We start from the raw sequence: 27,576 nt of genomic DNA, 5'->3' as shown, positions 1-27,576 counted from the left end.
CTGTACTTAATTTTCCCATGGCCTGCACAGTCTGTTTCCTTTTGCTTTTCCCTGAAAATGATTCTATGGGTAAAAATAAATATCTTCCAACTTAGAGCAGCTCCTCTTCCACATGAAGCAAATAAATGAGTGCCTGAAATGAACAGTGATTTGTAATGAGAAAGGAGCCAGCGGTCTGTGATTGACACACGTGCAGTGTGTCCTCCCAGAGGGCCGCTGGGTCCACGTTCCATTTACAAAACGCACAGCAGGGCCTGCATTGGGTAGTGGTGTTATCCAGCAGGGCATTATAATGTTGTGTAGTTTATTTTCAGCCTCAATTAAGGTTGAAAAGTCCCATTTCCAAGCAGTCTTCAGACTAGGGTTGCTTTTTCTTTCGATTGAGTTCCTTACATGGCGTGCTCAGGGGGTGCTATTGGAGTGAGTCTTAAAAAAAGAAAACCAGCTGTGTGGCGGCCACATGTGTTTCCTGTTCCAACCCTGAAGTTGTACAAGAATGGCAATCAACCGCGTTTTTATCCCAGAGAAAGGCAGGTCAGCCCCTGGGTGTTGTTGACCAGCGTGGGTTACCATGGGAACAAGGATAAGGGGAGCATCTCTCAGCCCTCCCACCTCTTCGCCCAAGTCATCATCATATGCCTCCTTGCTGGTCTCTCTGCTTCCTCTGCGGCCAGGCCTGCCCCTTCTCTGCTGCCAGGGTGATGATTTGAGACGAGACATCAAGTCTGTCACTCCCTAGCCTCTGTCTCTCAGGCTTCCCTTCCTCCTGAGGACACAGTCAGGCCCTGAGCACGGCCCTCCGAGCCCCACGCAGTCTGGCCCTGCCCTCCTTTTCCTCTTTGCCTCCTACCACCATCCTGCCCTAGACACCTCCCCCTCCTTCCTCTCTGGCGTGGCTCAGTCTCAGGGCCCTTGCTCTTGCTGTCCCTGTGGCCTGGAATGTTTTCCTGCCAGATCTTTGTATGACTTCCCCTCTTCCTTCAGGTCTCCGCTTAAATATCACATGATCAAGAGGCCGTCCTATCTAGAATAGCACCCCTGACATGGCTCTGTTTTTCTCTGGAGCTCTTGGCACTGCTTGGCATAAAAATGAATTTATCTGTGGGCTTGTCTGACTCCCTACGAGAATGGAGGCTCTTCGAGGGCAGGGGCTTTGTCTCTTCCATTCTCTGCCGAATCCTGGGCCCAGGCGGTGACGAGTGCACAGTGCGCTCTGTGAATGTTTGTTGAATGAACAAGTATGTGCTTGAGAAGCTCCCCACTGGGTCGGCCTGATTCTGCCTGTGAAAGTTATCACAGAAAGCACTGCTTTCTGTTATCTATTTTTGCTTCACAAATCAGCTCAAAACTCAGTTACTTAAAACCACGACTGTAGCATTTGCTCACTTTTCTGTGAGGCAGGAGCCCATCCAGTGCGTAGCTGGATGGCTCAGTGCTGCTGCATGTTGTCTGAGGCCTCAGCTCACTGGCTCGAAGGACTGCAAGCTGCCCCCCGGCTCAGCTAAGGCCCCTGTGTTAGGGCCTCTGTTCTGGCTGTTGGCGGAGGCTGCCCAGTTCTCCTTCCCCTGTTCTCCACGAACCTGGTCCACACCCCAGTGATCTCAGAGTTCTGGGGGCGTGTTTCCAAAGGACAGGGCCACGTGCAAGGCGTGTCAAGCCTCTACTTGTCCCACACTTGGTAACGTCCCATTGGCTGGAGCACGTTTCCAGGCCACATCAGGGCCTGTGTGGGAAATGACTGCACAGAGGCGGGGATACCAGGAGGGGTGGTTCATTTGGGGCCACTGGTATAACTGGCTGTCATTGGCAGGATAATATGTAGTTGAAGGGATGGATTTTAGAACTAGCCTGCTGGATTTGAGTCTTTACTCAACCACCCTCCGGTGGTATGACTTTAGGTGAGTTTTCTGATTTTCCTATGCCTCTGTTTTTTCTCATCTGAAGAACGGGGCAGAGGATACATCATAGGGTTCTTACTGAGTTTGGTGAGAAATATATGTAAAAGTTCTTAGACTGCTTGCTGGTGCATAGCGAACACTGTATAAACTATTGGGTGACCATTAACTATCTGTGTACTGGGCTGTCCTGTCACCCATTTCCCCATTCACTTCTTTGCTCACTGTTCATTCATTTCATTTCTCAAATATTTATTTATTTGTTTCTTATAAATTTATTTATTTTTGTCTGCGTTGGGTCTTCGTTGCTGCACACGGGCTTTCTCTAGTTGCGGCAAGCGGGGGCTACTCTTCCTTGCGGTGCACGGGCTTCTCATTGTGGTGGCTTCTCTTGCTGCGGAGCGTGGGCTCTGGGCACGCGGGCTTCAGTAGTTGTGGCTCGCGGGCTCTAGAGCTCAGGCTCAGTAGTTGTGGTGCACGGGCTTAGTTGCTCCGCAGCATGTGGGATCTTCCTGGACCAGGGCTCAAACCCGTGTCCCCTGCATTGGCAGGTGGATTCTTAACTGCTGAGCCACCAGGGAAGTCTCTCAAATACTTATTAACCACCTGCTGGGCACGTGCCCTGTGCTGGGCTCTGGGATACAGGAGGGTCCCCCCATGGAGCTGGCGGGGGTTGGGGAAGGCAGACCAAGCAGTCAGGATGCAGTCTCAGTGGAGTGTGAGGTGAACGGGCTTGGGGAGCCCCAGTGGGGGTCCTCTCTTGGGGCTGTGGCAGGAGTGGGCCGGAAAGGCTTCCTGCAGGGAAAAACAGCCCTGGAAGGACACGATGGACTCAAGGGGGCAGAAGGTTCCCGGTAAGTGGAAGAGCGTGTGCAAAGGCCCAGAAATGAGAGAAAGCCTGGTTGATGGAGGACCCGAAGGGGGACGGTCCATGCCCTGCTCCCCCGGAGAGACGTCCTAGTGGTTTGCTTACTTCTCAGTCTGGGGAGGCGACATGCCTGAGGAAGAGCCCCAGGACGGAGGGCCACAGGTGGGAGCTGGGCAGGTGGCCAGTTGGTCGTCAAGCTGGAAGAGCCTGGCAGAGAGAAGAGGGTTCCCAGAAGGAATGAAAGTAGATGTCAGTGGGCCAAGAGCCGGCCTGAAGTGCACATGGGTTGGATTGGGTTGGATTGGGTCGGTGGGGCGCCTGTCCTGCAGGCTAGGTCCCCTGGGAGTGCTGTGTATGCACTCTCTGCTCACCTGCTTCCCTGGGTGCAGGCTCTTGAAGGAACAACGCAGGGCCTGACACACGTCCTTGGGTAGTGTTTTGGGAAGATTATTATTTCTGTCCATTCTTTATGCACTCACTTTTGTGCCGGAGATGGAAAGCAGACGGCTCTGTGCACAGATGGGTGAAGCACTGGGAGGTAATTGACCCAGCTGCAGCACGTGTGAGATGGGGAGGGCATACAGAGCTGGGCTGTAAGGGTGGCCCAGGGAAGGCTTTCTGGAGGAGGTGACATCTGAGCTCAGTGCAGAAAGACAAACAGGGATTTTCTGAAAGAGCCATGTGGGCATCCAGGGATACTGCCAGTGGTTTGGTTCTCTTCCAAGAGGAGTCAGGGTCACTCACAGCCAGCGTGGGGCTGGGGTGCAGACCACTGACCCAGGAGACTGCCGTTACGGAGACTGTGGGGTGCTGGGACAATGGCACAACGAAGGGCTGCCCGCTGCTCCTTCTCAGAGCTCCCTGACAGTCCCTTTCTGGCCTCCAGGGCCCTGCCCTTTGGGCCACAGGCTATCGTTATGGTTGTGCGTGGCCAGGAGCACAGTCAGAAGTCAGACTGGCTGGGGTGGAGTCTTGGCTTTGCCACTACTAGCTTCCTGACCTCCAGTAAACTGCCTTTGCCTCAGTTTGCCCATCTGTGAAGTGGGAGCGATATTAGTTCCTGTTTCATAGAGCTTTTCTCAGGTTTAAATGAGATGATGTGTCCTCAACATCACTAATTAATAGAGAAATGCAAATCAAAACTACAGTGAGGTACTACCTCACACCAGTCAGAATGGCCATCATCAAAGAGTCTACAAATAATAAATGCTGGAGAGGGCGTGGTGAAAGGGAACCCTTCAACATTGTTGGTGAGAATGTAAATTGGTGCAGCCACTCTGTAGAACAGTATGGAGGCTCCTTAAAAAACTAAAAATAGAACTACCATATGACCCAGCAATCCCACTCCTGGGCATATATCCAGAAAAGATGAAAACTGTAATTTGAAAAGATACATGAACCCCAGTGTTCATAGCAGCGCTGTTTACAATAGCCAAGACATGGAAGCAACCTAAGTGTCTATCACAGGTGAATGGATAAAGATGTAGTACGTATATACAATGGAATATTACTCAGCCATAAAAAAGAAAAATAATGCCATTTACAGCAACATGGATGGACCTAGAGATTATCATACTAAGTGAAGTAAGTCAGACAGAGAAAGACAAATATCATATGATATCACTTATATGTGGAATCTAAAAAAAAATACTAACAAACTTATTTACATAACAGAAACAGACTCACAGACATAGAAAACAAATTTCTGGTAACCAAAGGGGAAAGGGGGGAGCGAAAAATTGGGAATTTGGGATTAACAGATAGACACTACTGTATACAAAATAGATAAACAACAAGGTTCTCCTTTATAGCACAGGGAACTATATTTAATGTCTTGTAATAACCTATAATGGAAAAGAATCTGAAAAAGAATATATATATACATCATATATTTGTATGTATGTATATATAACTGAATCAGTTTGCTGTAACCCAAGACACTGTAAATCAACTGTACTTCAGTAAAAAAAATAAATAAGTGAGATAATGTGTGGCAGAGACTTAGAACTGAGGTAAGAACTCAATAAATATAGTTATTTTGGCTCTTACTGTTATTGATCCTTAATGGATGCTATTTAGAGTTTTTAATGATCTAAGCTTTATGATGCAGAAGCCATTAATCTGAAAGAAAATTGCAGCCCAGGCCCTACTCATTGTGACAAATAATCTCGTCTCCTGCCCTTACCAGGTTTCCCCCAGTCCATACAGATTTTGGGAAGCAAAGTAAATGACAAGACTGTTCACAAAGCCACATCTTCAAACCTCAAAGTGACAGATGTAAAGGAAACCTTACCCCTCTCCCCGGTACAAAAGCACGTGAACTCCCTCCCCAGCTTATAGCTGGAAAACCTGAAGCTGCCAGGCTCCCCACTGGCGACTCCCCCGTCCATAGCCCCTCTCTACCAACTGGCTTCTTGACCTTGTGGGAATTCAGTTCAGTTCTAGCTCCAAAATGGGGGAATACATGTGCTTCATAGCATTGATGAGAGAATTCAGTGAGGTTGTGCGCAGGGCTCAGATCATAGTACGTGCTCAGTCCGTGCTGGCTGAAACAACAGTAATCTGACCATCAGCCTGTTGTTTCTGATCATTAACTCTGTGGACAGGTGCTCATTTCCTGGTCCCATGGGTGCCTTTGTGTCTCACTCTTTCCGTGAAGGGTGCCCTCCCCACACCTGCCTCCTGCTGTTGTTGGCAGCTTGCCTCAGCCCCGAGGCATCACAGGGAAGCTCTCCTCCTCGGGTCCTACCCCTAAGAGGCGGCAGCCCCTCGAGGGGCTCTGGGCGCCCAGCCACGCGGAGCCTCGGTGGGCCGCCAGCTGCCTCTCCAAGTGGCGCGGCGCCCACAGTGAGGGCGCAGCTGTCTCTTCCAGCTGTCTAATTGCTCAGCAGATCCACTTGAGCACCAGTTTAACAAATCTTACTCCTCATCCCAAGCCATCTTTTCCGTGATCTGCCTGCTGGCTCAGGATCGGAGTCGGGGAGGAGTGTTCCATTTGGGTGGGAGGAGTGTTCAGGCCCAGATGGAGAAGCTGGTGGTGTTTGGGTCTCTGGGTCATCTCTGGGGGCCCAGCGATCCCAAAGGACTGGTTATTTTTGCTCACTCAGTAGAAGTCCTCTAACCCCCTACCATGTGCCAGGCAGATCTCGAGATGAGAGGGAAAAAGATGGAGAGACACAGTCATCTGGGCCATAACCCCCGGGTAACTGGGCACTCGCCTGCATGTAGTCATTCATTCATTGTCCATTCATTCATTCGTTATTTTAATAAATGTTCATTAAGTGCCTGTCGTGGGCTGGACACCCTTCTGGGCATCTGGGCGAACAGAGCAGATAAAGATTCCTGCCCTTGTGGAGTTATGTTCCAGCTAGGGGGAGGTGGATGACAGTCACCAAGTGTGATATGTAATGTGTGGCCGGTTGGAAGGTGATGGTAGCTGTGGAAGAAGGGTAAGAACAGAGCAGGCTGAGGGGCTCAGGAGCGTGGGAGGTGATGGCTTCCCACGCATGAGGGTGGGCTTCACTGAGAAGGTGATGTGTGAGCACAGACTTGAAGGAGGGGAGGAGTGACCATCAGGCAGGAGAATGTTCCAGGCGGAGGGGATGGCCCCGTGACAGCCTGGGGAGGGAGTGTGCCTGGCGTGTCTCAGGACCATCAAGCAGGTGGTGAGGGGGAGAGTAGGAGCAGGTGAAGTCACAGAAGCTTCCAGCAGGTCAGATCCTGCAGGGCCCTGTGAACTGCTGTGAGGAGGTTATGTTTTTTCTGTGTGAAATGAGAAGCCCCTGCAGGATTTTGAGAGAGACTGACTTAACGTTTTCAAGCACTGCTTTGGCTGCTGTCTGGAAACTAGAGTGTAGGGGGCAGGGGTGGAAGCTGTGGGCTAGGTTGAGTTTGGCTTTGGGCAGAGCAGGCTTTGTCGGGGCAGGGGTGGGGAGGCGGCGATCAGGATTTCCGGTGTGGATGCGCTGAGTCTGAAATATGTGGACATCTGGAGGGAGACAGGCAGAGTTTAGAGGAGATGCCGGGGCTACTACAGACTTGGAAGGTGTGGACATATCAAGGTATTTAAAGCCCCAAGACGGGAAGAGCTCCCTGAGAGGGCACATGTAGATGGACCAGGACTGAGCCCCAGGACCTCGCACAGGAAGAGGATGCAGGAGAGGAGGAGGCACCAGCAAAGGAGATGGAGAAGGAGTGCCTGGGGAGGAAGCGGGGAAGCCAAGGGAGTGTGGGGGCCGGGAAGGCAAACGGAGAGCCTGCTTGAAGGAGAGGTGAGCAGCTGTGCCAGGTGCTGCTGGTGGCCAAACAACACGGGGGCAGGTGACCTTTGGGACCATCTAGTGGTGAGCATTTAGGGTGACATTTACAAGAGCAGGTTGGTAGACTGGTGGGGTGATTGGAGAGCGCTGAAGACAGAATAGAAGAGGAGTTGGGAACAGCAGGTGTAGACAGCTCTTTCCAGGAGGCTGGCTGCAAATGAGAGCGAGGCAACGTGGCAGTGAATGGCAGGGATGTACAGTGAGACTCTTTTTTAAAGAGAGGACCATCAACATTCATTCAACAGTTGTTTATGAAGCACCTGCTGTGTGCCAGGTACTGTGCTCCTGTCTGACTTACGTAGTTCCTGAGTACGTGGGACTGAAAGTCTGCCAGGGATCATGGTGGGAGAGGCAGGTGTGATCATTGACCTCCCCACTTAGCTCCAGATGTGCATCTTTTTGGTGACAGGCTCCCATCCAGGAGCCCTCCCCACAAGCATCACCTCCTTAGAACAAAAGACACAGCTCTCACCTGGGAAATTCCAAGGGATTTAGGAGCTTTGTGTCAGGAACCAGGGTCAAAGACCAAATATTATAATAAAAGATGTTCCTAGCGCCTTATCACTCAGGAGTTTACAAGGGTTTTAGGAGCCTGGTGTCAGGAACCAGGTCAGAGACCTATATGTATTTCTTATTATTTTACAATTTCTGTCTCTCCACCTTATTAGCTGAGAAGAAGAAATACTTTCCATCTGCCCATATCTCACGGGACTTGTAAAGGTGTGGGAGTTGGTTCCCGAATTTGATGTCTCCTCAGTCAGAGGTGCCAAGTGTGGAAAGAGTGGTTATATTTTATCTAATATACAATCAGACACCCTCAAGGACTTCCAACCTCCCTTGGGAAATTTCCTTGAATCTCAGTAGGAGGAGGATCTCTGTCTTGTGTCATTAGCTGACTGTATAGTCAAGTGCAAAGAGACTACCTTCAGCAGACAAGAGACATTCCATCAGTGCAGACACAGAGAGGTGGATTCAGCCCTCTGGCTTGGAATGTTCCAGTTCCTTCCCCAGATTCCTCCTCCCCTCTCTCTTCTGTCCACCGCTTCCTCCAGACTCTTTCTTGCTTTGGGTTCTTGGACATAATTAAGGTTTTCTGGGAAGTTGTCAGAGCTGCAGAACATCTCTGTGAGCTTTTCGAAATGGCCTCTGGTTTGTTGTTTATTATCATGTTGTTCCAAATACGTCACGGTCTCTTTCTCACGCGGGAAGGAAACACACTCTGCTTCCGGGTGTCAGAACGCAGAGCGCTCGGTGGACCAGGCCGCTGTGTCCTACAGCCCCATCTTTGGCAGGAGGCAGCGTGGTCTCGCTGGCTGGTGGGGGACCCTCCCTCTTTCTGCCCACTCCTGCAGCTCTGTCGAGCCCTGATTATGCTGGGTGTGGGGAGTGCTGAGGCTGTGTCTGCCTTCCCTCCCGCCGCAGGGGAGCATTGAGGAGTGGGATCGGGGCCAGCCCCGGAAGAGAAACCTTGGATGTGATTGTTCTCCCATCTCCTAGTCTCTGTCTGTAAGACGTTTTCTCATTGCCTTAATGCTCTGGTTCTCACACTTAGTGTGTGCATTGAAATCACCCTGGAATTTATTAAAAATGCAGATTCCTGGCCCTTCCCTCAGACCCATTGAATTAATTTCTGGGAGTGGGGGTCCAGGAACCTGCCTTTGAACAACTTCCTACTCGCATCCCATCCCTCTCCAAGCGATTCTGATGAGGGTGGTCTACAGTTCACCCTGAGAGCCACGCCAACCTAGTGGACCCCTCTGCCGGTGTCCTCAGCACGCCCGCGAACTCCCTGCCCTGAGTTCCCACGTCAGCAGCCTCCCCTGGCCCCGCGCAGGAGGCCCTCCGACCTTTGCTCCTCTCCACGAGTCTCCGCTTCTCGTCGTCTTCTCTTCTGTCCCCTTAGGAGGCAGCTGCCATGTCGGGACTTCTCCTGTGCTTCTTCTCTATGACCCCTTTTTCCTTTGCATTGTGACCTGAATTCATGAGGTGTGAGCTTTCAGCATGATTTCTTTCTAAACCAATCATTTTTCGGCCCTGGAAACATTAGACTTCCCCATGACCTTGAGTGTCAGGGATGATGATTTTTCTTTTCCTGCCTGTGTTCTGGGCGTCCCTTGACACTGTTCTCTTGCGGGTCCCTGGAGCAGGAACAGTTTTCGAATTTTCAGCATTAATTGTGTGAGTTTTTTTTTTTTCTTAACCCCTCTTCCTTTTGAAATCCTCTTCCTTGCCTTCTGCGGTGAGGCTTTCCTTGACTGGCTTTGTCAGTCGGGCTTCCGATGGGTGAGCGTCCTCAGGGTACTTGCTGGTGTTCCCTGTGGGCAGAGTAAACCGCCCCACGGAGCCCAGGCCCGTGGCCCTCACGGTGCAGGCTGTCCATGCCCTGCAGCCTGCCAGGCCCCGGCAGACCGGAGATCTTACCCCAGTGCCTTTCAGCCTCATGCTGTCTGTCTGCACACTTTCTCCAGCCCCACGTGACTTTGTCATGCTGCCCCTGGATCTTAGGGTTTAAACAATGAATATTCGAACCAAAATTGACCAGAAAGTCTTCTGCTTGATTCCGTCAGTGAGGGTGTTGAGGCCCATGGAAGTGAGGTCATTGTGCAGGGTCACAGGACACTCTGTGGGAATCTGGGGGTTGGGGAGAATTCGTCAGCTCTCAAAATTTAAACTGCACACCCCTCGACCCAGCAGCTCCATCTTGAGGAATTCATTGCAAAGAAAGCTTTACACGCGTGAGCAAGAAGATGGGTATGAGACTGCGGATGTGGCATTATTTGAATCGGGATCAATAAAAGATGGGTGAAATAGATCATGGTTCCTTCCAGACATGCAGTGGCGGTAAAGAATGAGGCTGGTCTGTGTGTGCCATGGGGTGCAGTTGTCAGCGCTGGTTGTGGAGGGAAAGGTAGCTATGCCACGTGTGCCACTTATGGTTTATGAAGATCAAAACCTGTACGAGTACACCAGTACGTGTATCTGTATATGTAAATACACAGGAAACTATACAGCCTGGAAGAATAATCCTTTGACCATAGTGGGAGCAGTGGGATTTTGGGGGAAGGAGGGTGAGCCTTGGTAAAGTTTGCCCTGGACTTTCTATGCTCTGTACTTAGATATTTCAATTTTTTGTTGAGATATTATTTGTATATCATACGATTCGCCTGTTTTAAGTGCACAGTTCAGTGTTTTTTAAAGTGTATTCACCAAGTTGTGCAGCCATCACTGCTTTATCGCTCCGATGAAAAGAAACCCTGTACCTGTTAGCAGTCAGTCCCCAGCCCCTTTTCCCCAGCCTACGGCAACTAAGAAATTACTTTCTGTTTCTATTGATCTCCCTCTTCTGGCATTTCATATAAATGGAATAATACTATACGTGACCTTTTGCATCTGGGTTCTTTTACTTAGTATATAACGTTTTCAAGATTCATCCGCGTGTGGCATCTATCAGCACTTCGTTCTTTAAAAAAGATTAAAACATTTTTTTTAACTGTGGTAAAATACGTATAACATATAATTGACCATCTGTTTTGAAATGTACGGTTTGGTGGTATTACGCACGTTCATATGCTGTGTAACCATCACCACCATCCATCTCCAGAGCTCTTTCCATCTTACAAAACTGAAACTCTTCCCTTAAACAGTAACTCCCCATTCCTCCCTCCCCTCAGCCCCTGGCAACCACCATTCTCCTTTCTGTCTCTATGAATTTGACTAATCTAGGTTCTTCATATAAGTGGATTCATACGGTGTTTGCCCTTTTGTGACGGGCTTACTCTACATAGCATAATGTCCTCAAGGTTCCTCCATGTTGTAGCACGGGTCAGAATTTCCTGCCCTTTGAAGGCCAAATGACTATTCACTGTATGTACAGACCACATTGTGTTTATTCGTTCATTCAGCCCTGGACACTAAGGCTGCTTCCTTCCACCTTTTGAACATTTGGAGACAAGTTTTTTTGTATATTTTCAGTTCTCTTGGGTTGAATTTTTTTAAACTACAAACTTGTGCTCATGTATTGCTTTTGAATTTATAATGAAATGGATAAGAGAAAATAAGTAGTCACATCCACGATATCAAGGTTTCCTACGTTTTTGTTTTTTTTTTTTTTTTCCTGGGACGTGGCACCACATGGGGGAAAAAACCCCAACACCCTGGAGAAGAAAAAACCCAAGTTGTCTGAGATTGGCTCAGGCTCTGCCTCTGGAATCCTGGCTCCTGTGTGTCTGTGCCAGGCCAGAGCTCCCACGCTGGAGCTCCTGGGCAAAGGTTGTAGCATCGTGGTTCAGATAGCAGCCTCAGAATGCGAAGGCGGGTGCTACATGCCAGTGCACGTGAGGCGCTTACTGTAGTGCCAGTGCTTGGGAAGCATCCAGTAAGTATTAACTGTCGTTATTATTGTCTTCTCCTCTTGGCCAGTCGCCCAATTCCTGAAGAGTTATACAGGCCAAGTGAGAGAGTGAGTGGGTACACACCTTGGCGAGAGTGCAAACTGTCTAGAAATGTAATGGATTATCTATGACTTGTCGGCTGGGTTGGATTTATACCCTGTTAATGTCCCAGTGGTATGGTGTATGTACAACAGGGGCATGAAAATATTAAAATGGATTATTTTTCCTGCAGTGAACATGTGTTACTTTTATAATTTGAGAAAATAAACTTGTGAAAGGAACAAAGAAAACATAACCACAAGTTCCGAGAACCACGCTAAACGTGCCTCGTCAGCTGGACGGCATCTCCAGTAAGAGTGGCAGATCTCTGCTGACTGATTTTCTTGGTATGTTGATACATTCAGACTCAAAGAGGTGTCTGTCCGCCCGGAATTATCGAGAATCTGATTTATGCCTCATTGGATTCTGGATGTTTAGTGGGTTCAGAGAAACAGGATGGAGCCTTTGCCTTTTAGGAGCTTCTAGTCTGGGTAGACGGTCAAGGTCACCATCTCATGTTCTGTTAATTACCTGACAGCTCCCACCACCATCGCCATGTATGCAGCATGTTTTCTGCACCAGGCCTCTGCTAGCCGCTTCATCTCTTTTCTCTGGGAATCCTCCATTGTTGCCCTGCAGGATGGGTGTGATTATCCCCTCTTTACCAAGCAGGAGACTGGGCTCAGGGCAGCTGAGGACCTTGCAGAAAGGGACCCAGCTGGCATTTGAACCCAGGTCAAGCTCTGTGCCTTTTGCACTGTTGTGTCCTTCCCATTCTGTTGACACATTTCCTTTTTTATAAACTGCACCACATTTGCCTGTGGGATGGTGCAGAGTCCTAGGGACCGAGGCAGTTCAGAGAAATCTTCCACGTGGGCTTTTGAAATTCCAAGAGCCTCTTCTTAAGGGCAGGTTGTACAGTGATTTCCTAAGGAAGGTTTGATGCCGGTAAACCCAGGACGTACAGATGAACAATTCCTGCCTCTGATAAATGTGACATTGCTGCTCTAAGAATGAATTGCAGAAGCCACACGTGCTTGTTGTTCCAAATAAAATGATTCAGAGGTTTAGAATGAAAACACTGATTGTTATCTACTGCTCTCCAAACCCAGGTGACAGGGTTAATAGTTCGGGTTGGCCCTGTGTCCTTGCTCAGATGACCAGGTAGATGTCCAGCTCGTGCCTTTCCTCCTACCTCCCTCCCCTCTCCCTCCCGCCCAGATGGAACCACATTACACACATTTCTGCTACTCGTGGAATTCTTGAACCTAGATATATCTGTCTTGGAATGAACAGTTTTGTAAACAACATTTGAAGCCGTCCGTGTCATCTTGTCCCATTGCTGACAAGCTGACCCTCGTGGGTCTGTAGAGTGTGATCAGGTCCAGAGTTCTGTTCAGCAAACACTTTTGCACCACTTAGATCACGGCAAGAAATCGCTCCGTCTGGCATGCCCAGCTGCTTGTTTTATTCCAGCAACAGAGTGGTTTTCATTCTCAAACTGCTTTTCACTTAGGGGGAGAAAGACATCTCTCAAGTTTCCATCAGAGCCTCTGCTAGGCTGCATCACATGAGCAGGTGAAAATGTGGTTGGCGAAGGGTGTGATGACAGTTCTGGTTTTATGCACCAGCCATTCCCAGCTGTCCCTGTGCATGTGTTATATATTTAGATGATCCCTTGGAAGAGAGATGTGGCATCTACACAGGCGAGCAGATTTCTCTGGAAAGGCCTAGAGGAGATGGAAACTTCTAACGAAAAGACTTTCTGGTTTGAAAAAGAAGGCAGGCTCTCAGTTTATATTTGCCTTTAAAAAATTGTCATATCTTTAGTGCTTGGAACGAGAATATAAAGTAGCTTGTATTTTTTTGTTTAATCCCCACAAGAGGTATTATTATCCCCTTTTACAGATGAGGAAACTGAGGCTCAGAGACTTGAAGTCATGTGCCTACGATCTCACTCTGCTTAGTGACAGAGCTAAGGTTTGAATCCAGGGATGCACTTGTGTCTCTGTCCACACTTCTGTACTTCTGATCATGTATATAATTTTGTCTGTTAGAAAAACAGTATCCCTCTCGATCCCATGGTTCCTGGTCCTGTTCTTGAGGGATACAGACGAGCATGCACCCCTCGGATAGATGTTGTTGGTGTGGATGTCATGTGCTAAGACATTGTTGGGTAACATTTTCTTAGCTTGGCTATCACGTGTCCCCTGATTTTAACCAGAGAATCATCTATCTGTGAGGTGACTGGGTGTATATCAAGTTATTGGAGAATCAGGTTTCAGCTTTCTGGAGAGTTTGAAATTTATAGTTACCTGTGAGCAGGCAACCAAAAATGTGAGCATGTGTATGTTTGTGTGTGTGTGTGTGTGTGTGTGTGTGTGTGTTTGATGCATGTAGGGAAGTAGATTTCCTCTGAGGTTTCAGCATGTGGCCTGGGAAGTCTGTCACAGGTCGAAATTGGTGACACAGTGGCCAGTAGTCTCAAGAGGTAGGGAGGCAGTGTGGTGAGTTGGGGAGAGCATGGGGCTTTGAATCAGGCAGACTGGGGTTTGTAGTACAGCGTTGTAAAAGAACCCACACCTCCGTTTCCTCATCGTTGCAGTGGAGATACCACACAGTGGTATTTCGAGGCGGATATGAAATGATATAAATCATCGGCTCATCGGGCTCCGTAAACAGTAGCTTTTCCCCTTTATTGCTGCCTGTATATGTTCTGTCTGTGCTGCAGCCTGAGACCATGGCAGGGAGGTGGAAACTTTTCCACCTCCAGTTGGGAGCGGCCATTCCTTTTCTGTGCCACGATCTCTTGTCTGTTTCACCACCTTCTTTCCCAAGTACTATGGCATGGCTTCTCATGGGAAACTCTAGGTTGAATCAAGATTTCTCAGTTTTGGGGGACTCCCTTCCCCAAGGTCGAAATTAGCTGACTAGCAGCCAGAGTTCATTGGTTGCCCCATCCCTAAAAAGCTTGAACCTGTTCAGCGATAACTCAGAAAGCCCTGCCAGAAGCTCTTCTGAGAGATGCCAGAAACTTGCTGCCCTGGTGACACCTGGTTCCGTGACGCTAGAGCCGTGCGGGGGCTGGTGGCAGTGTCGGGTTCCCTCTGTCTGCGTTGTAACCTTGGGGCGGGGAGAGAAACCCCTCAACCTCTCCTTAACTTTTGGGCCTCATGAATGCCTGCTGGACGAAGGTCTGAACCAGGGAGTGAACGAGTCTCCCTTAGTTACTCAGCTGCTGACGGGGCTGGGGCGGGAGCGTGCTGTGGGGGAAGGAACACGGGCTTGGGTTTCATCCTGAACGTCCCCTTTGGTACCTGTCTGACCTTGGGCTAGCCCCTTAACGCCTTGGAAACTCATCTTCCTGGGTTAATAATATCTATGGTGCACGTTTATTGTGAGAACAATACATAATATAATTAGGTGCTCAGCAGTGTGCCTGGTAGAAGGATGACCCCAGCGGTAACAACATCTGTACTCCTGGCTGCACACGGCGCTCAGTGCTTTGCCTGCATTGTGGTGTTTCATCCTGTGGTTCTTTGGGGTTGGGGCTGTTACTGTGACTATTTTACAACAGGAGGAAACTCAGCTTTCAAAGGTAGGGTGATCTCACCTAATTCTATGGTTCTTATCCTGATGCTCTTGTCTCCTAATTTTGTGTCTCCAACCCTGACCTCTCCCCTAAACTCTAGACTCACGGGTTACTGCATTTTTGATATTGCCTCTTAGACATGGTTGTATCAAACCTAGCTTGTCTGAAAACCAAACTCCTGGTGGTCACTCGCCCTGCTCTTTCCCCAGTCTCCCCGGCTCAGTCAGATGATGGTTCCATTCTGCAGGTTCCTGAGGCCAAAAATCTTGGTGTTACATTGACTCCTGTCGTCACCCAACCCCACATCAAATATGACTTTTCTTTCTCGACCTCTTCTACTCCTTGTCACACCCGTTGCTGTCACCATGGTCCAGGCCAGCATCATCGCCCCCTGCCTGGACCACTGCCATAGCGCCCTAACCAGCTCTGTGCCCTGGATTCTCTCAGAAGAAGATGCTGCTACAAATTTAGGAGCACAGGAGGTGCCCTGGGGGATAATGCCTATGACATATAAAGGGGACAGGCAGCATCGGGCAGGGAGAGCCTCAGATTTGGATGCAGATTTAACAAAGTTTTGCCCACCCACCTTGTTGGGGAGCTCTGTACAAAGATTGCTCATTAGAGGGGTCCCACATTGCCCCGAGGTACCTCTCTGTGCTCGGCCACTGGCTAGGGCTGCCCTGAACGAGTAGCGCATCTGGAAGGGGCTGCAGCTGGCGGTTGTCAGCTAACTGCACTCCTTGCTACTGGTAGAGCAGTGAGCTCTCCCTTGAAGGGAGACCTGAGCTGGGTACGTCCCCAGCCACTACACCTCCCCTCCCAGCTTCCACAGTTGCCCCTTCATAGGGCCAGTAGAATGATCTTTAAAAAAAAAAAATAAGTCTGGGCTTCCCTGGTGGCGCAGTGGTTGCGCGTCCGCCTGCCAATGCAGGGGACGCGGGTTCGTGCCCCGGTCCGGGAGGATCCCACGTGCCGCGGAGCGGCTGGGCCCGTGAGCCATGGCTGCTGGGCCTGCGCGTCCGGAGCCTGTGTTCCGCAATGGGAGAGGCCACGGCGGCGAGAGGTCCGCGTACCGCAAAAAAAAAAAAAAAAAAAAAAAGTCTGATCATACCACCTTTTGTTCAGTCTTCCAGGGGCTTCCTGTTTTGCTCAGAATAAAATACCATGGCCTGCAAACCCCTGCCATCTCCTCTGTGGTCTCATTTCCTGTCGATCGCTTCCTCATGCATTATCCTTAAGCCACACTGGCCTTCCTACTGTTCCTGGAACACATTAGGCCTGTGCCTACCTCAGGGCCTTTGCACTTGCCATGCCCAGGAATGCTCTCCCCCCGAGGGCTTTGCATGGCTCACTCCCCCACTTTATTCTGGTCTATGCTCAGATGGTACCTCCATGGTGAGGCCTTTCCTTATACTTTATCTAATTAGTATTTCTCCACCACCATGCTTTAACCCTCCCAAAGCACGTCTTACAGCCTGACATATTAAAGAGTTATTTTCTGACTCCTCCCACTAGAGTGTAAGCTTCATACTGGCATTCCCCACCGCCCCCCTCCCTGCCCCCATACGTCCCTGTATTAAGTATCTAGTGTCTAGTGCCTGGCATGTAATGAATCTTAAGTAGCCGGTTGTTGAGTGAAAGGATGAAACACTTGCCCAAGGTCACTCACTGGTGAGCGGTGGGGCCAGACTTTGCACCTGGTATCTGTCTGATTGCAGAGCTCACGCTGTCTCATTCGCTGTGCTCTCCCCCTGCCTCAGCGAGTGCTTGGAGGACGGTAGATGCTGTTTTTATGAAGACTGTTTCCTTTGCTGGAACAAGTGTGGGTACCTGCTGTTTTGTAAGGGTCACTGTCACCTTACCCAGGAGGAACTGTTCTCCTTTGGAACTTGCACGTGTCCCAGATTCCCATCACACCAAACCCAGCCCCCTGTTATAGGACCCGGCACACCTCCTTTTGTGCATTAGAATGTTCAAGGGAACCATCTCTGAATTTTAAATTGTTCTTTATCCTCTTTCACCACCAGCATCGCATACTGTTTGCATCCGGGTCAGGCTAAGCTTGTTCAAATTGAAAGCACAACGGTAACCTTATCATACTGTTTGCCATGCTGCTCTCCATGGTATCTGAAGTTTTGCTTAAAATAATTTAGGCAAAACCCCCCATGTGTTCTCTGATGCTTTGACTGCCAGTGAGACCAGCATAGTGTCTGCTTATTTCAGGTGACTTATCACAGACACCTCGGCAGGCAGCAAGGAGGTGAAAAACTGTGTCATGTTCCCTAAGATTAAATGACCTGCTGGGGGTGCTAACAAACCCACAGCTTTTCTGGAACATGAAAAATAGTTCTGATTTAAAGTCAGTGTCTTTGTGCTTCTACCAAACACAGTTTCAGTGTCTATTTGGATTTAAAGAGAGAAGGCTTATTATTTTTGCCAAACTTTTTCCATTTGGAGTCTAACTTCGATAATTATGCCATCAAGGAAATACCAGAGAAAACTGCTGACTACTCAGAGTATGTGCAAGTGAATAAAGTGTAGATGTTCCTGTGAATAATGTGGATATTCACTAGGTTGCTTGGGTTATGGGGCATTCTGTGCTAGACAGATAATGTAGATAGCTTCACCTTTGGCACAAACCTCAGCTGGCCAGACTGAGTTCTATATGGAGGCTCCAAAGTGCTGTGTAAGATGAAGCAATATCATTGTTTTATTTATATGAGAACCCATTGTGTATGGATGTAGCTTTTAAATTTTGTTTAGCAAATTAAATACAGCCCTTACCCTGTTTTGCTTTTGGACCTGTTTTTATGTTTTGGTCTTTTCAACACAGTCCCGTCCCCGCCCATCCTCCCGGGATACATTCCAAGAGCCCAGGGGATGCCTGAAACTGCCCATAGTACCACATCCCATATATGCTGTTTTTTTCCTGTACTAATGGGCAGGTCGTATATACAGCATTGGATACTCTGCCCAAAGAGGTGAGTCACGTCCTGGGCAGGACAGAGCAGGGTAGTGCAAGGTTTCACCATGCTACTCAGAATGGTGCATGATTTAAAACTTACAAATTATTTATTTCTGGAATTTTCCATTTAATATTTTTGGACCACGGTTGACCACAGATAACTGAAACCGTGGGAAGTAAAATTGTAGATAAGGTGGGGGGTGGCTACTATACAGCTTAAGTTTCTTATCCACGGTTGAAATATCTAACCATGTGGGTGAAAGTTTCTTTCTGTCCTGTTGGGGACCAGCCACTGCCCTCTTCGTGCAGTGCTTGAGCAGGGCAGAAGGTCAAGTTCTGAACGCTGTCAAAGTAACTCAAAATATGGACCGAGATTGTTAATGAAAAAATTTTAGGTTTAAGATGGCATAGTCTTGTACTCTGGAATTCAGAGTGAGCTATTTTGGACACGAATAGAGTTTCCTCCTAGGCTGTTAAATTGTCTGTCTTTCTGTTCCAAGACTAATAGATCACTCTCAAGAAATAGGTGTCTTAAAAGAACAACAACAGACTTGAAGTGTGATCAGTCACAAATGTTTGTATTGGTTGTTCAGATTTGACTTGCAGAATTCAATCACAGTTGATCGTCTCCAAGTTGATTGGTTTACTGGAGGATGTGCAGAGTGTGTGAAATGGTGCTGTAAGCTGCCATTTTTGGCTCTCAAATGACTTGGCGTTACTCACACTTTTATTATGCTGTCTTCCTTGAACGCCTGAATGTTCTCTTGCTCCCGAGGCAGATGAAATCCTCTTGACTTGAAAATACACAGATCAGATGGTGGTGCTTGTACAAACTTCAGCTAAAGGGACAACTGACTTCTGGTGCCTCGCTACAGCTCACCTTGCCAGTAGAGAGGCGGGGAGTGCCTAACGGATGAGATGGCTGCCCTCACTTTCCTAATATTAAGCTCTTTCCTAATATTAAGCTCCTAATATAAGCTATAGAGATACATCCTTATCCATTCATCTGTTGATGGACGCTTAGGTTGCTTCCATATCTTGGCAATTGTAAATAATGCTCCTATGAACACTGGGGTATTTGTATCTTTTCAAATTAGTGTTTTCATTTTCTTCAGATATGTATCCAGGATTGGAATTGCTGGATCATATGGTAGTTCTATTTTTCATTTTTTGAGGAACCTCCATACTGTTTTTCACAGAGGTTGCAGCAATATATATTCTTGCCAGCATTTGTTATTTGTGGTCTCTTGATGATAGCCATTTTGATAGGTGTGAGGTGATGCTGCATTGTGGTTTTGATTTGCATTTCAGTGATGATTAGGAACGTTGAACATCTTTTCGTGTGCCTGTTTCCCATCTGTATATCTCTTTTTGAAAAATGTCTATTCAGGTCTTCTGACCATTTTAAAGTTGGGTTGTTGTTGTTGTTTGGTATTGAGTTGTATGAGCTGTTTATATATTTTGGATATTAGCCCCCTGTTGGTTATATTATTTGCACATATTTTCTTCTATTCAGTAGGTTGTCTTTTTTGCTGTTGTTTATGGTTTCCTTTGCTGTGCAAAAGCTTTTAAGTTTAATTAGGTCCCATTTGCTTATTTTTGTTTTTGTTTCCTTTGCCTTAGGAGACGGATCCAAAAAAAAATACCACTATAATTTATTCAAACAGTGTTCTGCCCATGTTTTCTTTTAGGAGTTTTATAGTTTCTGGTCTTACATTTAGTTCTTTAACTCATTTTGAATTTATTTTTGTATATGGTGTGAGAAATGTTCTGATTTCATTCTTTTACATGTATCTGTCCAGTTTTCCCAGTACCAGTAATTGAAAAGACTGTCTTTTCCCCATTATATATTCTTGCCTCCTTTGTTGTAGATTAATTGACCAAAAGTGCGTGGGTTTATTTCTGGACTCTCTCTTCTCTTCCATCGATCTATATGCCTGTTTTTATGCCAGTACTATACTGTTTTGATTGCTGTAACTTTGTAGTCTTGTCTGAAATCAAGAAGTGTGATACCTCCAGCTCTGTTCTTTCTCCAGATTGTTTTGGTTAAATGGGTCTTTTGTATTTCCATACAAATTTTAGAAGTATTCGAGTTCTGTGAAAAATGCCATTGGTATTTTGATAGGGATTGCATTGAATCTGTAGATTGCCTTGGGTATTATGGTCATTTTAACAATACTAATCTTTTCAATCCATGAACACAGTGTATCTTTCTGTCTGTTTGTGTTGTCTTCAGTTTCTTTCATCAGTGTCTTATAGTTTTCTGAGTACAGGTCTTTTACCTCCTTGGTTAGATTTATTCCTAGGCATTTTATTCTTTTTGATGTGATGGTAAATGGGATTGTTTTTTAAATTTGTCTTTCTTTATAGTTCATTATTAATGTAGAGAAATGCAACAGATTTCTGAATATTATTTTTATATCCTGTAACTTTACTGAGTTCATTAATGTGCTCTAGTCGTTTTTTTGGTGGTATCTTCAAGGATTTTCTATGTATAGTATCATGTCATCAGCAAACAGTGCCGGTTTTACTTCTTCCTTTCCAATTTAGACTCCTTTTATTTCTTTTTCTTGTCTGATTGCTATGGCTAGGACTTCCAACACTGTGCTGAATAAAAGTGGCAAGAGCGGGCATCTTTATCTTATTCCTGATCTTAGAGGAAATGCTTTCAGCCTTTCAGCTTTTTATTTAAAAATTTTAAAAAATTTTTATTTCACCAAATAAAATTGAGTTTAGTTTTTTAAAAAATTGAGCTTTTGTACATAGCCTTGTGGTAAAAGACCTGATACTTCTAGCCACCATCTTTCCCCATTTCCCACTCCTCACAAGCAACTGCTTCAGACTTTTTTAACATTGTTTTAGTAGTTACCTTCGTATCTCTGAATAATGTGTCTATTGCCATTTGTTGATTTTTTAGTTGTAGGTGTTGTTTATTGATTTCTCATTGTGGAAGATGAAGGGAAGCATTCTCTGATCCTCCACACCCTTGAACTGTGTACACACACAGACAGACATATACACACACACACCCTCCAGCTGTCATATAATCTAGCACAGTCATGTACTCATTTTGGTTAGATCCATGATCCACGATTACATTATTATGACTCTGAAAATGCTCTCCACAGTTGAGCCATGAGATACATGATTAGTATTTTTGGACAACTTGTAAATTTCTTTGAAGTTAATACTTATCTGTTTTTGTTTTTTAAATTTTGTTGGTATTCTGCATACTTATCACTAATTCAACTTCAAATTTTCCCTCAGTTATATAAATCTCAATGTTTCCAAACACTTGAGTCATCAGTGTCATCCTGAGGCAGTCTCTCCTGAGGTCCTCTGACCTGTAGCTAGAAGAAGCCTGACTACTGTGTGGGCCTGTACTCTCCAATTCACTCCTTTATTGAGATATAATTCGTATACTATACAGTTCACCCCTTTAAAGTGCACAGTTCAGTGGTTTTGGTATATTCACAAGGTTGTGCAACCATCATTTTCTATTTCCAGAACATTTTTTATCACCCCAGAAAGAAACCTGATACTCATTAGCAGTCACTCCCCATCACTCCTTCCTCCCAGCCCTTGGAAATCAATGCCGCTCTGGACATTTCATGGAATCGTGCAGTATGAGGCCTTTCACTTAACATCATGTGTGGCTTTTTTCACTTAACATCATGTTTTCAAGGTTCATCCATGTTGTGGCATGTGTCAGTACTTCATTCCTTTTTAAAGCTGAATACTAACCCATTGTATGGGCATACCACACTTTGTTTACCCATTTATCCATGATGGCCTGCAGGTTCTTCCCACTTTGGTTATCATTAAGAATTTTCTCAAACTCACTTTTGTGTTGGATCTCCTATATCTTGGCATCTCTGTCTTCCTCTTCCTAGATTTCTTCTCTTCTTTGGGTGGGAGGTAAAATTTTTGAGAGGTTGCATGTCTGTAAATGCCTTTACCCACTTTCTCACATGGTTTGGCTTTGTAGATCATTCCAGGTTGGAAATAATTCCACTCAGGACATTGAAGATTCATTGTTTCCTAGCTTACAGTGATGCTGTTCATAAATCCTATGCCATTTCTGATTTTTTTTATCCTTTGTAAAAATTCTGCTTCCACTCCAGGAGTTTGTACCCTCTCCTCTTTGTCTCCCGTGTTGTGGAATTTCACCGTGAGAGTGTGAGCATTGCTTATCATCAAGCTTATCCTCAGTAGAGCTCTTCAGCTTCAACACTCATGTCTGATGGTTCTGGGACATTTCTTGAATTATATCTTTGACTTCCTCCTCTCTGTGTTATTTTTTCTTTCTTGAGCTCTTCTCATTTGGTAATTCTTGATTTCCTTTTTTGTTCTCCATTTTGTCATCCTCTGGCTCTTTTCTCTAGAAATTTCTTTACCGTCTATCCCTTATATGTGGTATTCCATTTTTGCTCTCATAGTTTTGCTTTCCAAAGGGCTTTTATACATTCTGTGTGTTCTTTTCAAGTGTCTCCCTCTTCCGTTTCTCAACTGCACCTTCTCCTCTCCTCTGGGAGTATTACTGGTAGTTTGCCTTTGAAATGTTGTTCTCACTTAATAATTTTTCCTTCCTACATGTTGATTTCTCTGTTTGTTTGTTCTGGTCCCTGTCTTTCATCTTAGGTGCTTGCCTCAAATGTAAGGTGATTTCTGGCTGTCTTCTCAGATGTAGGAGTGGGGTACTAAAACACTGGTTAAAAACTATCTAAGATCATTTCTTGGTGGGGTGAGGGGCTGTGCCATTTTCGTGGAAAACCTCCCACATTGAGCCCTTTCCTCTTTGGCTGGTAGATTCCTAGGAAATTACTTTCTGTTCCCTTGCTTAGAGGTATATGCCTGCTGCCTGCTGCTCTGGGAGTGGGGAGGGAAGAAGAACGGGAAAACTTCAAAAGTTCAGTGTGTATTATTTTTACCTCTCTTTTTAGTAAGATACCCCTACCTTCAACTCAGGCGCAGCTGCTGTTTTTTTGGTATTTTTTTTTTTAACCTTTTCTGGAGAATAAACCCCTAGTCTTCTGCTAGTTGCTTCTTAAGGCAGACTTTTATCCCTTCTTTGGACTTTTAGCTGGTGTTCAGTCCCGCTTCTAGAAGTGTCTCGTGTTAGCAGTTTATGCAAGTTGTTCGTTTTAATCAGATTGTGTTTTGCAGTTGCCCACTTGTAGCTGAGAATGAAATTTTCTCAGGTCTGTCAGGTTCCTCACCAGTTACCTACCTTCTTCTCAGCTTCTAAAATTTTGTTGTGTTGTTTTCTCTCTCATTCTCTTTTTCTTTAAGGGTGGTGCCTTTAGAAGGAATTATTTTTAATTGGTATTTTAATGAGATTTTGAGAGGTTGTGAATGTAAATTAACATGTTCAATCTGTCAACTTTAACAGGTTGTTACTGGGTCACTGCTTGCAGTAGTGGATGGAGCTATAGTTACTGCTGGGATGGAAACCACTTAGGGTTTTATTCCAGTATGTTCTGTGTCATCACTCAGGGGCCTTGCTACCTCCGGGGCCCTGACCAGCTGTGGCCTGATGGAGGCTCCGTGAAGGGCTGAAGGTGGAGCCACTGGTCAGTTCAGGCCCAGCAACGAGTCCCATTTTTGCTTAGCTTTTCCCCGTGTTGACTTCTCCCTCAGTGCCTGACCAGAGCCTGTGTCCCTCGAATCCCAGTCGCTGGGGGGCTAACCTTAGCTTCCTGTTCTGCCTCATTGCCGTCTCATCACACTTGATGGGGCATCCAGGAATCTCATCTCAGGACACACAGGCATCTGCATCTGCATCCCTGATGCTTGTTTTCAGACATGGGGTGAATCCATAGTCACACTACTGGGTCTTCTTAACTGCTCGTGCAGGAGTTCTCCACTGCTCTCCTTCTCCTACTTATCTTGGAATTATCTGGCTCTTTCCCAGTTTTTATCTTTTTACTCTTCTCTACAAAGTGAGCATATGTGGGTATATACCTGATAGTAGAAACAATGCCCATGGGCATCTACTGTGCTAATTTCTTTTTTTTTTTAATTGAAGTATCGTTGATTTACAATGTTATGTTAGCTTCAAGTGTACAGCAAAGTGATTCAGTTATACATATATATATATATTTTTTCAGATTCTTTTCCATTATAGGTTATTACAGTTCCTTGTGCTTTACAGTAGGTCCTTGTTGTTTACCTATTTTATATGGAGTAGTGTGTATCTGTTAATCCCAAATTCCCAGTTTATCCCTCCCCTCCTTTCCCCTTTGGTAACCATAAATTGGTTTTCTTTGTCTGTGAGTCTATTTCTGTTTTGTAAATAAGTTCATTTGTATCACTTTTTAAGATTCCATACGTAAGTGATATCATATGGTATTTGTCTTTCTCTGTCTGATTTAGTTTACTTAGTATGCTAATGTCTAGGTCCATCCATATTGCTGCAAATGGCATTATTTCATTCTTTTTTATGGCTGAGTACTATTCCATTATGTATATGTACCACATCTTCTTTACCCATTCATCTGTCAATGGACACTTAGGTTGCTTCCATGTTTTGGCTATTGTAAATCATGCTGCTATGAACATGGGGGTGCATGTATCTTTTCAAATTAAAGTTTTCTCCGGATATATGTAACTCTTGTTTTTAGCTCATACAGCTTAATATAAAAAAAAAAAAAAACCCAATCAAAAAATGGGCAGAAGACCTAAATAGACATTTCTCTGAAAAAGACATATAGATGGTCAACAGGCATGTGAAAAGATGCTCAATATCACTAATTATTAGAGAAATGCAAATCAAAACTACAATGAGGTATCACCTCACACCAGTCAAAATGGCCATCATTAAAAAGTCTACAAACAATAAATGCTGGAGAGGGTGTGGAGAAAAGGGAACCCTCCTCCACTGTTGGTGGGAATGTAAAGTGGTGCAGCCACTATGGAAAAGGGTATGGAGGTTCCTTAAAATACTGTGCTAATTCTTGTGCTGACCTGAGAGTCAGTATCTCATGAAGATGTCTTTGCATTGTCATTGTGCCTTGGTTTTAGAGTTTTTCCGGAAGACTCCTTGGTTCTAAATATAATCTGAGCCCCGTTACCATTTCACTTCAGGCTCTAGGCAGGCGCTATCTCCTGGAAAACTTTTTTGTTGGAGAAAAAGAAATTTGACCAGTATAAAAGATGTAAGTGTAGGCTCTTATATTTGCCAAAACATTGTCCGTTTTCCCCTGAAATGGAAAGTAGCTACAGGATCGTACCCCAGACTCCTGTGCATCTGTCTCTAGGACAGTAATTGCTGTTCTTAAATACAGCTTATCATTTGATTTATTGTACTTCTGTGAAAATGATGCAATGCTGAAGTAATTATGATTTTTTTTTCTCCTTTAACAAGAGCTTTCTCTCTGGAGAAGCCATATGGAAAAAAGAATTTTTTTTTTCAACTGGGAGAATTATTTTTGATTACTGTTAAAATACTTATGGAATGTCTTTCTTTTTCTAAAGTTGTACCAAATCTTTGGAATGTTGATGGAGAAGTTACAGTTACTGACCAGAAGCCGGGAGAAGTTGCCGAGGAACTAGCAAGCTCCTATGAAAGAAAGCTCATTGAGGTAAGGGTGGCAGAGTCTGCGTTTATTCCCAACGTTGGCTGCTTTGGAGATTTTTCAGACATAGGCCCAGCCTGTTAAACAGCTGTTAGCAAAACAAGCAGTCACATACTCCGCCTCCCACAAACAAAACACAAAATGATAAAAACCACTGTAATTGATAGAGAAAAGTAAGAAAGACGTGGTTCTTTGAAAAATATCGTTTAATTAGAAACCTGTGGCAAGGAGATAAGAGAGAAAACGTGAAAAATAAGAAAACAATTGTACCCTTGGATTTGGAGAATATTCAAAACAGAAGAGAATATCACATACAACTTTGTGCTGAGAAATGGGGAAATAGGGATGAGATGGACTGTTTTGTAGGATCGCATTCAGTATCAAAATTCATTGAAGATGAGGCAGGCTACCTGAAGGGACCAAAAAAATCTGTGGAAGAAAGTTATAAAAGGTAAGAAAGAACTGTATCCCAAGAAGGTAGCAAGCCTGGATGGTTTTATGGTGATTTTCAGGACACCCTTCAAGGTGTATACAAAAAGCCCTTCTCAATTTATATTTTCTTAGAGCATTTTTTATCTATATCTGTACCTTGGTTCAAGTGTGTATCACTCCAGTATAAAAAATCTGACAAAGATAGCAGAAACAAGAAAAGTATAGACTGGTAGCATTTGTGCATGGATACATAACAATTCAAGAAAGGTATCGCTCTGTCAAATTCAGTCATATATTAAAGGAACAACATATATAAAAAGTTAAAATGTATTTAGGATTTCTAGGATGGTTTAACATTAGGAAATTCATCCACTAAGTCCACCCATTAATAAATCAAAGGCGAAAAACTGGATATTTATCTTGCTAGGTACTAAAATGTCCATTTGGTAACACTCATCATCGATATCTGATAAAATATTCTTGGTAAATGAAGAATAAAGGTCCTTTTTTGGTATGATCAGATGTTTTTGTCAGAAACCATTAATTATCACCATACTCAGTGGTAAAGCTGGGAGAGTAACTAATATATATACAGGTGTGTGTATGTGTTGTGGTGATCCAGTGGTGGTAGTATTTATTACAAGTCATGTATGTTTGTGTACATACACACATAAAAGTATACACCTATACTTAGTACTTTCTAAATCTTCTACAGGTGAGTAAGTTTTATTTTTGGAATCAGAAAAACACCCACAGTTGCTGTGGAGACGTGCCTGACCTGGGGTGGGCTTCAGGGGTAGGGCCTTTGAGGAGCAGCCCCTGAGCTCATTCTGGTTCAGGCTGCCATCCTTGTAGTCTGTTTCCTCTGTCTCTAAATGACCTCGAAAGAAGGGAGCTGACTTTAGAAGCAACTGGAGTACTAACTCAGATGAGCTCAAGGGAAGGCAAGCCAAGGTCTTAGCCAAACAGGCAACTGGGTGAAGAATTAAAAACCGGAATGGGAGAGCCTGGGCATGGGGGAGGTGGCCCCTGCAGCGTCTCTGTCCACCACTATGCCCGACCGTGGACCTTCATTCAGAGGACTCATGAGACCAGAGTTGGCTGTGGCAGAAAGCCTGGGTGGAGAGGGGAGCAGGCCCCTTACCCTCAGAACTGTGACAACCCTAGTGGACTCCGGGTCTCTGGATGGCAGAGACTCTTTCACCTCTGTATTCTCAGTGACTGTTTGTTGACAGGCAGTGAATTTAGCTAAATAGCCCTTGAGTGAAAGTATTTGAAATTCTCCTGGGACAGGGATGGCTCTGGTTTGCTGAATGAAGGAAGGGCTGCTGAGCTAGGAAGGGTGAAGGGTTCTTACCAGAGTCAAAGGGGGTTGGGAGCTTCTGTCCTTTCAGGGGAACCAGGGCAAGGTGTCCACTTGTAATGATGTGGTCAGACCTGCACAGCTTAGAGACCGGTGCTCGTGTCCCTGGATTCCTTTGGGTGCCGGGCCTGGGGC

General features: G+C 45.7%; 1 protein-coding gene across 2 annotated transcripts in view; it reads left to right on the top strand.

Annotated features, from left to right (window-relative positions):
- Window positions 1-27,576, top strand: part of SNX29 (sorting nexin 29) — a 571,459-nt gene that overhangs the window by 252,887 nt on the left and 290,996 nt on the right. For both annotated transcript variants that reach the window (XR_014291539.1, XM_082600682.1), the window contains exon 15: window positions 25,546-25,652. Coding sequence is in view for 1 of the 2 variants with exons in the window: in XM_082600682.1 (XP_082456808.1) it covers window positions 25,546-25,652 (107 nt within the window). In the remaining variant the exon portion in view is untranslated. The remainder of the gene's footprint in view (window positions 1-25,545; window positions 25,653-27,576) is intronic.

The sequence above is a fragment of the Mesoplodon mirus genome, assembly GCF_964341445.2.
Source record: "Mesoplodon mirus genome assembly, chromosome: 15".
Classification (NCBI taxonomy): Eukaryota; Metazoa; Chordata; class Mammalia; order Artiodactyla; family Ziphiidae; genus Mesoplodon; species Mesoplodon mirus.
This window is presented reverse-complemented; position numbering and strand designations above follow the sequence as displayed.